Source organism: Conger conger, chromosome 2 (genome assembly GCF_963514075.1).
Source record: "Conger conger chromosome 2, fConCon1.1, whole genome shotgun sequence".
In the NCBI taxonomy this organism is placed as follows: Eukaryota; Metazoa; Chordata; class Actinopteri; order Anguilliformes; family Congridae; genus Conger; species Conger conger.
In genome coordinates, this window is record NC_083761.1 from 81,823,656 (window position 1) to 81,833,925 (window position 10,270).

General features: G+C 50.3%; 1 protein-coding gene across 2 annotated transcripts in view; it reads right to left on the reverse strand.

The window, feature by feature from the left end:
- Window positions 1-1,456: 1,456 nt before the first annotated feature.
- The window catches only part of slc16a5a (solute carrier family 16 member 5a), an 18,836-nt gene continuing 10,022 nt past the window's right edge, over window positions 1,457-10,270 (reverse strand). Inside the window, exons 4-5 of one of the 2 annotated variants that reach the window (XM_061225402.1) lie at window positions 8,148-8,939; window positions 1,457-4,601 (exon numbers count right to left, since the gene is read on the reverse strand). In XM_061225402.1, coding sequence (XP_061081386.1) covers window positions 4,333-4,601; window positions 8,148-8,939 — 1,061 coding nt within the window. In that variant the 3' untranslated portion in view covers window positions 1,457-4,332. Of the gene's footprint in view, window positions 4,602-7,700; window positions 8,940-10,270 lie in introns of those variants that run through there. The other variant, XM_061225401.1, reaches the window with a different exon arrangement.

Here is a 10,270-nt window from a genome sequence, read left to right on the forward strand (position 1 = left end):
AGTCTTAATCTCATGAGCCGTGTGATCCATTCTGCTGTGCTGAAACCTCTCGCTCCGAGTGACATTAGATGAAAAAATAAAAGAAATAATATTTTGCAACATTTGTGCCATTAATGACATGTCACTACATAACTTAAAGTCCTTTAAATATGCTTAAGTTCCACTTAATTTGCCCCTGAAGGCATGCAATATTACTTTATTAAGGGCTCCATATTTTTTATTAACTGGACCTTAATTTCATGTTAAGGGTTATTAAGGGAAAAAATCTGTAGTTTTCCCCCTCTTAAATGTGTGCATATTTCTTTGCTCACTTTTTTAGGTGTAAAATGAAGGGGTTTGGTTTTGTAGTGAGCTAAGTGCAAAGTGAGCCCTTAAGCTGTGCAGGGCTGAAAGTGAAAATCCTTTTTTTTAATGAATTCAAATTATTAAAATTAACAGAAGGGCCAGAATGGTCAAAGCTGACAGGAAGGTGACAGTAACACATATAACCACACATTACAACAGTGGTATGCAGAAGAGCACACAATGTGTCAAGTGGATAGGCTACAGCAGCAGAAGACCAATACGCTCAGATCAACAAGAGCCATTGCACAACTGAGGGAGAATGTCAACACTTATACCCCGTCTTTCAATGGAAACAGTGGACCAAATGGCCATTGCCATGAATGAAAACGCATCACAGCAAGTGGAGAGGGAGGTGATTCGATGTTGTGGGGGGTTGTACTGCACTGGACTTGGCTCCCGTGTTTTCCACACACCCACTGCGGTGGCCCAGGACAATGTGGACACGTGGGCTGCCGGATACGACTCCGCGGAAAATCTCACTGCAACTGGAGCACAGTGAAACTTTCACACTGCCTCAGGACAAGCTAAGGGAAACACGAGAAGATTTACAGAGCGCTGTGTCAAGTTTGAATTTTAGTGTGGTTACACCACAACTACTGCGACGACCTTGGCTTCAGGGCTAACTAGTCGGTGACGTGGCGCTGCGGCAATTTTACTGACTGTAGGTAGAATGTTTTATAGAGACATTTTCACAGAGACACTCTAAGGAATCAGGAAATTGAGCTGAGGACAAACCCCCCCCAAAAAATGCAGCAAAAATAAGGAAATGAAACCACTAGCACGAAACCCGCCTGAGGTAAGAAATCTCAAGAGGAACCCGGACACGGAACCCATCCCCCACTTGCAGCACACACGTTTCTAACACCTACATTTCACTGATGTATTGACAGTGCGCAGGCACCGGGATGTAGATATACAGAGCATCGACTTTCACCAGCATAGCGTAAGTGTGAGTGTTGGACGCACTGGATTGTGAAATGACTGTAAATCAGGTTTTAAAGCCAGTTGGTTTCGACATACACCTTATCCAATAGTGGTTGTTCTTGTTGGAAAACAGACACAGTTAGGTCACTGGCTTTGTGAAAAAAAAGAAGAAGAAAGAAAGTCAATATACAGAGCTGACCCCCAGAATCATTCAAACTTTAATACAAAATTAAAACATAATTTTCCATAAATATACAATTAATATTTTTCACATTCATAATGCAATTGTCCATCCATGTTCCCTTAGGGTAATAAAATGGTACTACTGAACATCACAAAAAAAAAAAAACCTTGTCATCTACCTTAAAATAAAATAAAGCTAAATCAAACTGTACATCCAATGCAGCAATACACAGTCCACCATGTCTATGATTCAGACAAACTTCATACATTCTCAGTCACATTAACCCAGCTAATAAAGCTCCCACAGATGTCTCCACTTCAAATGGAGGAACAACGTGATCCATATTTTTGGGTTTGCTGGGAAGGCACTGATGATGAGGTCGACGTGTACATGATCATGCCACTGATTCTACACACCAGCCAGATCCACATCCGTCACGTCTCCCTTCTGTTTGAGCTGAAGCGAGACGCGTTGTGTCGAACCACGACCAAGAGCAATACTGTGCCCGCGGATGTCCTACACCAGCGATATACGCATATCTGGCCCTCGAATCTTAAATCTGGCCCTGGTTTTCCTCCCACAAGGCAATTTAACCTGACAGTTTGTGCTACTGGACTGCCAGGTAAAGGGAGGTCAGGAAAAACCAGAGGTTCTCGGCCCTGGAGTACCGCGATCTGAGGAACGGGATCCTACACCCTGACCCAGCGTAGGATACAGGCAGGCCGGCAAAGCCGACCAGAAGCTCCTACGTTTAAGAGCACTGAGGAATGGAAGGAACCTTCTAGAGGCTGGACACTTGGTTGGCCAGTGCAACCTACAGCAGAGTTGCAGATGATTCACTGAGATGCTGCAGACTCTCCAGAGACACTGGAAACTCTCTGAGAGCCTCTGAGTTGCTGCAGACCCTGAGATGATGCAGACTCTATCTGAGATTACGCAGAGCCTCTGAGATGGGGGAAAGTATAACTCCTGCCAGGTGTGCGTTTCTTTCACCCACAAACTCGGCGAGGCTGATTTCACTAATTACTTATACCACCTGACTGAAGAGATCTGGTAATTAGCAACTCCAGGTGACTGGATCAAAACACTGTGGAGGACTTTTACTTTGTGAACAACAGTAACAGCACACAAAATGGCAGGATAACTACATTTGGAGGAGAAACTGAAGCTCATTGCCTTTGTCTCAGTCAGATAGTCGCTTGTGGTTCAAGGGACGGACACTCTTTGGCCGTATTGGGTGTCTGAAGGGTTGTGCACCCTTTTAAAAACGTTTTGGCTGGGTCGAGGGACAAGCAGCTCACTTTACAAAAACGTGTTAAACCTTAACAGCAATAATCAACATGAAATATAACAGCACAGTTTTTTTTACTATTTGGTTTAATATAGTTTATATTTTAAGTGCACGGTGGTTTAAAAAAGCTGGGCAAGGCTGCTGCTCAGCAAGATAACATAATGGCTAAAATATGAATTCAAAATGAGATCAGGATAAAACTTAAACATGCGCCTCCATTTGTTTCTAAAGGGTTAATTCCAGGAAAGCATTTGAATGCAATCATTTTGATGGGTCACGATAATGGTCTAACAAATTTGCTACTTAGTACCAGCAACCTATACTGGTTAATAAGTCCCATACTGGCAAGCCTAAAGTTGTAACATGTCTTATGGTAATTCATGAATCATCAGTTTGAAAGAACAAAAACATATATGAGGTAAAGTCTACAGGAGAATATTATAATTGAATTCAAAAAGCATTGGTAACTGATGGGAATATTTTTGGAATTGCCCTCAAAATGTGCGGTAACGGTGCAGTGCAGTGTTCTATCTGCTACATACTTAAGGCATTTGAATTTGAAGATCAGAAAATTAATATGTGGAAAAAGTGCAGACACCCTGCCCTTCATTGCATTTCATTTTATGGTATATGGCTTTACCATTTCACAGACACAGCTTACAGATGAGCAGCACGAAGTACAGTTAGCCCGTTGGTCTTCATGGTGGTCTATGCCTTTTGACTCCCAATGCAACTCCCACTGAGGAAAAGGAAGGCTCGGGAGGCCTGTGGCATAGTGGTTAAGGTAAAGGACTGGGACACCTAAGGTCGGTGGTTCTAATCCCGGTGTAGCCACAATAAGATCCGCACAGCCGCTGGGCCCTTGAGCAAGGCCCTTAACCCTGCATTGCTCCAGGGGAGGATTGTCTCCTGCTTAGTCTAGACTAGACTCTTGCTGCCCTTTCATGTGTGAAGAACCCACGCATAAGAAAACACCTGAGCAACAGTTACCACCTCTCAGTAATGAGAAAACGGGGGACTCAACACAAAAAAACTTGGCTGTGTGTGTGTGTGTGTGTGAGAATCATTTTAAAGTGCTCTCTGGCTTCAGTCAAAGTTGGAACAATTACTTCTGGAAAAAAAAAGCTCTTCTCCGCGTGCGAACCAGTGTAACCAGAACCGTAACAGTACCACCTTCCACTGCATGGGGGCTAGTCCCCACCCACCCCCAACTGAGGTGCCCTCAAATAAGGTCTGTGTGTGTGTGTGTGCGTGTGCGTGTGTGTGTGTGTGTGTGCGTGTGCGTGTGTATTGCGTGTCTGCGTGCTTCTGTGTGTCTGCGCACGTGCATGTGTGTTTGTGTGCGTTCCTGCATGCCCCGCGCGTTTACGTGTGTTTGTGTGTGTGCGCGTTCCTGTAACCCCACACGTTTACGCGTGTGTTCCTGCACGCCCCACGCGTTTACGTGTGTGTGTGTGTGCGCATTCCTGTAACCCCACGCGTTTACGCGCGTGTGTGTGTTCCTGCATGCCCCACGCGTTTACGTGTGTGTGTGTGCGTTCCTGCATGCCCCACGCGTTTACACGTGTGTGTGTGTGTGTGTTTGTGTTCACAATCTGGTGACGTCCATAGTCTCGGCGGGGGGGGCCTCCCCGGCCTGAGTGGTCACCCTGCGGTACTGGCAGTCTGGAGGGGCCGTTCCCCCGGTCTTCTGGGGGCCCGACGGGGGCTCGGAGGGCCTCTTCATCCCCCGGTCCCGCCGGTCCAGCCAGTAGAACGACACCATGATGAAGACGGCGGAGGAGGCCACGATGACACTGCAGCTGAAGAAGATGTAGGTGTAGTCCCCCGTGTAGTCCACCAGCATGCCTGCGGCAGAGAGGGACAGCGGGGGGGGGGGGGGGCGGTTAGGAAAGCCTGGGGACTCGGCCTGGCCCGGCCCGAGGGCAGCGTGTGACGAAATCTGCGGCAGGAACAGCGCCCCGCCCGACACCGGACACCGCGCGGCTTCAGCTGACACAGCGGCGCCTCGGTCCTGACATTTCAGTCGCCATGGGTACCGCCCGTGCCAAAGCCCGGCGGGGAGAGCACATACCTCTCACAGCCCCATGGCCCACCATATCACACACACACACACGCACGCACGCACGCACGCACGCACACACGCGCACACACACACACACACACACATACACGCACACACACACACACACGCGCGCGCGCGCACACACACACACACACACACACACACACACTCACACTCACACACACACACACGCGCGCGCGCGCGCACACACACACACACACACACACACACACAGGCAGACACACACACACGCAGACACACACACACACAGGCAGACACACACACACACACAGGCAGACACACACACACACATACACGCACACACACGCACGGCCGCACGCACGCACGCACGCACACACACACACTCACACGCACACACACACACACACTCACACACACACACACACTCGCACACACACAAGCACGCGCAGGCACGCACGCACACACACACACACTCGCACGCACGCACGCACGCAGGCACGCACGCAGACACGCACACACACACACTCGCACGCACGCACACACAGACACGCACACACACACGCGCGCGCGCAGGCACGCACACACACACACACACACGCAGACACACACACACACGCGCGCACACACACACGCGCGCGCGTGCACGCACGCACACACACACACACACGCACACACACGCACACACACGCACACACACACTCGCACACACACGTGCAGGCACACGCACACACACACTCGCTCGAGCACACACACACACAGACACTGACACGTACACCCGTGCAGTCACACACACACACATACACACTCACACACCTATACACACTCTCTCAGAGGGCGCAGACTGTTTTGAGTCAACACACTGGACTGGAGTGTCGCCATGGATACACTGCAACCAGGAGTTTTATTGGCTGGCCTGAGGCAACGGGAAGCAGATACTCCAAGTTCAAGGTCAAGTACTGTGAAGTGTAAACTAGCTAACAAATCATTAATTATTATATAATTCTTAATTTCATTATACATGCCACATTAACCCTTTAGACACTAATACATCCAAGACACGTTTACTGACAGTTTTAAAACGAAAACGAGAAAACATTAGCGGAGGCAGACCTGCGGCTTTGACCTGCGTCCACCAGCTGAATTTTCGCTCCGTCGCGGATGCCGTTTTTCTGTCCTGCAGCTTCTGCAGCTGCGGTCATCGCCTGCTTTGCGTGAGCGCATGGTGGAACATTTCTATTTTTTACCCGTCGTCAACATGCGAACACCACACTAGGTTGCTCAATTTCAGTTCCTGTCGACGACTGAGGCTTCCGGCAAAGGCAAACACTTCACCGAAAGGGTTTCAAGCTGGGGTGGGCAAATTTTTTTTGTGGTAATACTTGGTGAAATTCTCTTCACATCTATAGTTTTCACCGCTGTATACATTCAAAATCTTTCTTCTTCTTCTGCCCAAATTCTGCCCAACAATCACCTGCCCCAGCTTTAAATGTGCTACCCATTTTCATGTCAAAGACTTAAAGGTACAATAGGTATGATTTTTGTGTTAAAACACTGTTACACGACCATTGTAAATCCCTTCCTATCATTGAAAAAGGCTCACTGACATGTTGACTCATCCTCTGCCTGTGTTTATAGTCCTTAAATTCGGGTTTCAAAATATGCAGTTGACGGGCTGGCGCTCTGTACCAAAACATCGTACAGCTGTACAAATAATTCAAGCTCATTGGTTTAAAATTGGTTCTAATTGCCACAGCCAATGGCGTTTCAACGTCAGTGCGTTTACAGAGACGGGGGAGGGATAAACGGTGTTGTGGTTTGAGTGCGTCTAGTCGCTCCTCTCTTGACACCCTTTAGAAGTCAGAAATGACCTATCGTACCCTTAACCCTTTACTGTTCTGCTTGACCGTTTGGTAGAGCATTACATTACATTAATGGCATTTGGCAGACGCTCTTATCCAGAGCGACGTATAGTTGATTAGACTAAGCAGGAGACAATCCTCCCCTGGAGCAATGCAGGGTTAAGGGCCTTGCTCAAGGGCCAAACGGCTGTGCAGATCTTATTACGGCTACACCAGGGATCGAACCGCCGACTTTGCATGTCCCAGTTTCATGTACCGTAACCACTACGCTACAGGCCCCAGTCATGCACCGTAACCACTACGCTACAGGCCCCAGTCATGTACCGTAACCACTACGCTACAGGCCCCAGTCATGTCCCGTAACCACTACGCTACAGGCCCCAGTCATGTCCCGTAACCACTACGCTACAGGCCCCAGTCATGTACGTAACCACTATGCTACAGGCCCCAGTCATGTACCGTAACCACTACGCTACAGGCCCCAGTCATGTACCGTAACCACTACGCTACAGGTCCCAGTCATGTACCGTAACCACTACGCTACAGGCCCCAGTCATGTCCCGTAACCACTACGCTACAGGCCCCAGTCATGTTCCGTAACCACTACGCTACAGGCCCCAGTCATGTACCTTAACCACTACGCTACAGGCCCCAGTCATGTACCGTAACCACTACGCTACAGGCCCCAGTCATGTACCTTAACCACTACGCTACAGGCCCCAGTCATGTACCGTAACCACTACACTACAGGTCCCAGTCACGTACCGTAACCACTACACTACAGGTCCCAGTCACGTACCGTAACCACTACGCTACAGGCCCCAGTCACGTACCTTAACCACTACGCTACAGGCCCCAGTCATGTACCTTAACCACTACGTTACAGGCCCCAGTCATGTACCTTAACCACTACGCTACAGGCCCCAGTCATGTACCTTAACCACTACGCTACAGGCCCCAGTCACGTACCGTAACCACTACGCTACAGGCCCCAGTCATGTACTGTAACCACTACGCTACAGGCCCCAGTCATGTACCGTAACCACTACGCTACAGGCCCCAGTCATGTACCGTAACCACTACGCTACAGGCCCCAGTCATGTACCGTAACCACTACGCTACAGGCCCCCGTCATGTACCGTAACCACTACGCTACAGGACCCAGTCATGTACCGTAACCACCACGCTACAGGCCCCAGTCATGTACCGTAACCACTACGCTACAGGCCCCAGTCATGTACCTTAACCACTACGCTACAGGTCCCAGTCACGTACCGTAACCACTACACTACAGGTCCCAGTCATGTACCGTAACCACTACGCTATAGGCCCCCGTCATGTACCGTAACCACTACGCTACAGGTCCCAGTCATGTACCGTAACCACTACGCTACAGGCCCCAGTCATGTACCTTAACCACTACGCTACAGGTCCCAGTCATGTCAGGACATGGAATGAAAGGGAGCAGGCGTTCGGGGCGGGCGCACCTGCGAGCGGGGGGCCCCAGCAGCAGCGTGACGCTCTCCATGATGGCGAGCAGGCCGAGGGCGGCGGGGAAGCGGCTCATCTCCACCACGTCCATCAGCACGGTGAAGAGCAGCGAGCCCACCACGCTCATGGAGAGGCCGTAGGCCAGCACGAAGGCCAGCAGCACGCGGAAGCTGGCCGCCGCGCAGCACACCGAGTTGCTGAGGCCGTTGAGCAGCAGCGCGGCGGAGAAGACGTACACGTGCCGGCCGCGGAACCAGCGCAGGCCGAACAGCAGGCCGGCGGGCGGCCGCACGGCGATGTTGACGAAGCCCAGGATGGCCAGCAGCAGGGCGGCGCGGCCCTGCTCCATGCCGTGCGCGGCGGCGTAGGGCACCAGGAAGATCAGCGGCACCACGAAGCCCAGCATCATCCAGGTCACGCCCAGCGCGAACAGCCGAAAGCGCAGGTTGCCGGAGAACTGGTCGAACGCCATGTTCCGCGCCAGCGCGTCGTTCGCCGCGGCCAGCCAGGAGCGGGCGCGGCGCTCCGGCGCGGGGGCCGGCGGGGGGGCCCCGTACCCGGGGCCCACGGGCCGCATCACCGCCCCGCACACGCAGCAGTTCAGCAGCAGGCCCCCCAGCACCAGGAAGCTGCCCCTCCAGGCCAGCTCGCTGCGCAGGTACTCCGCCAGGAAGGGCAGCGTGGACAGGCCGATGGCCGTGCCCGTGGACGACATGGCGTTGGCGAAGGCGCGCCGGCGGACGAAGTACTGCCCCAGGATGGTCACCGCCGGCTGGAAGCTCAGGCAGAATCCCAGCCCTGAAATCACAACACAGTTAGCACATCGACCACCTGAGGCAGAATCCCAGCCCTGAAATCACAACACAGTTAGCACATCAACCACCTGAGGCAGAATCCCAGCCCTGAAATCACAACACAGTTAGCACACCAGCCACCTGAGGCAGAATCCATGTTGATGGGGATCCATGTTGCTGCATTAAAAGGATATCGATTGGAGGGGAACAAAAAAAGGTAAGGACATTTGATCGACGTATACGCCCACTGGTACACGATTGTGTAAAATCTTGTTTTCCATGGAGCGGATGGGAAAACATTCACAAGTACTACACATTTTATACATTTTATACAAGTCTCAGCAAAAGCAATGCTCCAGTGCTTCCTGACAGTTCCAACAAAATATAAGGCTTAAAAAGTATTTCAGTCTTATATGAGACGATCAATGAGGTGAGATAGTTTGACTCATTTCAAGATTGCTAATGGGCTAGGACAATTTCACTTGACAAATAAGATTTCTGGATTTTAAGTTAGAAGACTAAAACCATTTTACTTTCTTTGCAGTGTTGCGAGTCTGATCACTTTCGCTTATCACTAAAAAAAAAACTAACAGATAACAAAAGCTAGAGACTTAGCAGCCATGTAATATAACAGCAAGGTACTTAACCTTGCTTGACTCAGTGCACATAGGTGCACACAGAAGGGTAAATAACTTTCTCAAGGCTACACCCCACGGCACCTGGACCTCAAACCAAACTGCCGTACACACTACAGATCATTGCGTTAAAGGGTGTGTACAGCTTCCGTTATCATAAAGCGGGGACGTCTGCTGCTTTTCGCTGTTCTTGAGCGTGTGCGATTCGGTCATCGGTCGGCTAAAGAGTCCACACACCTCACGGTCTTATTTTGCTGCTGACTGAAGGGAAACCACAAACACCCACAGACACTCTCTGTCACTCCAGCCATAGTTAAGTTTGCTATGCTTATTTATTTAAAGATAGTATACCTTATGATTTATTTCATAAAAGAAAGTCCCTGTGTAGCCTCGCTCTGGGGCTCAGCTAATGCAGGTAATCACAGCGTGCCCTGAGTTCACCGTATATATACATATAAATCTAAAATGGCCGACCGGCCTTCCGCATCCCCTGAAGCCCAATTTATACCTCCTTGGCTCACGGCTCACAGGCATGAGCCGTGGCTCACAGACGTCATTTGGAACGTCTCAAATGACGTCTGTGAGCCAAAAAGTCTTGGCTCATACCACCTGAAATTTCTAGCGGCTCACACCGCGTCATTCATGTCTTATAGCTTTGATTGGTTGACTGGCCTGGAAGAGCGTTCTGTGTTGCTAGGAG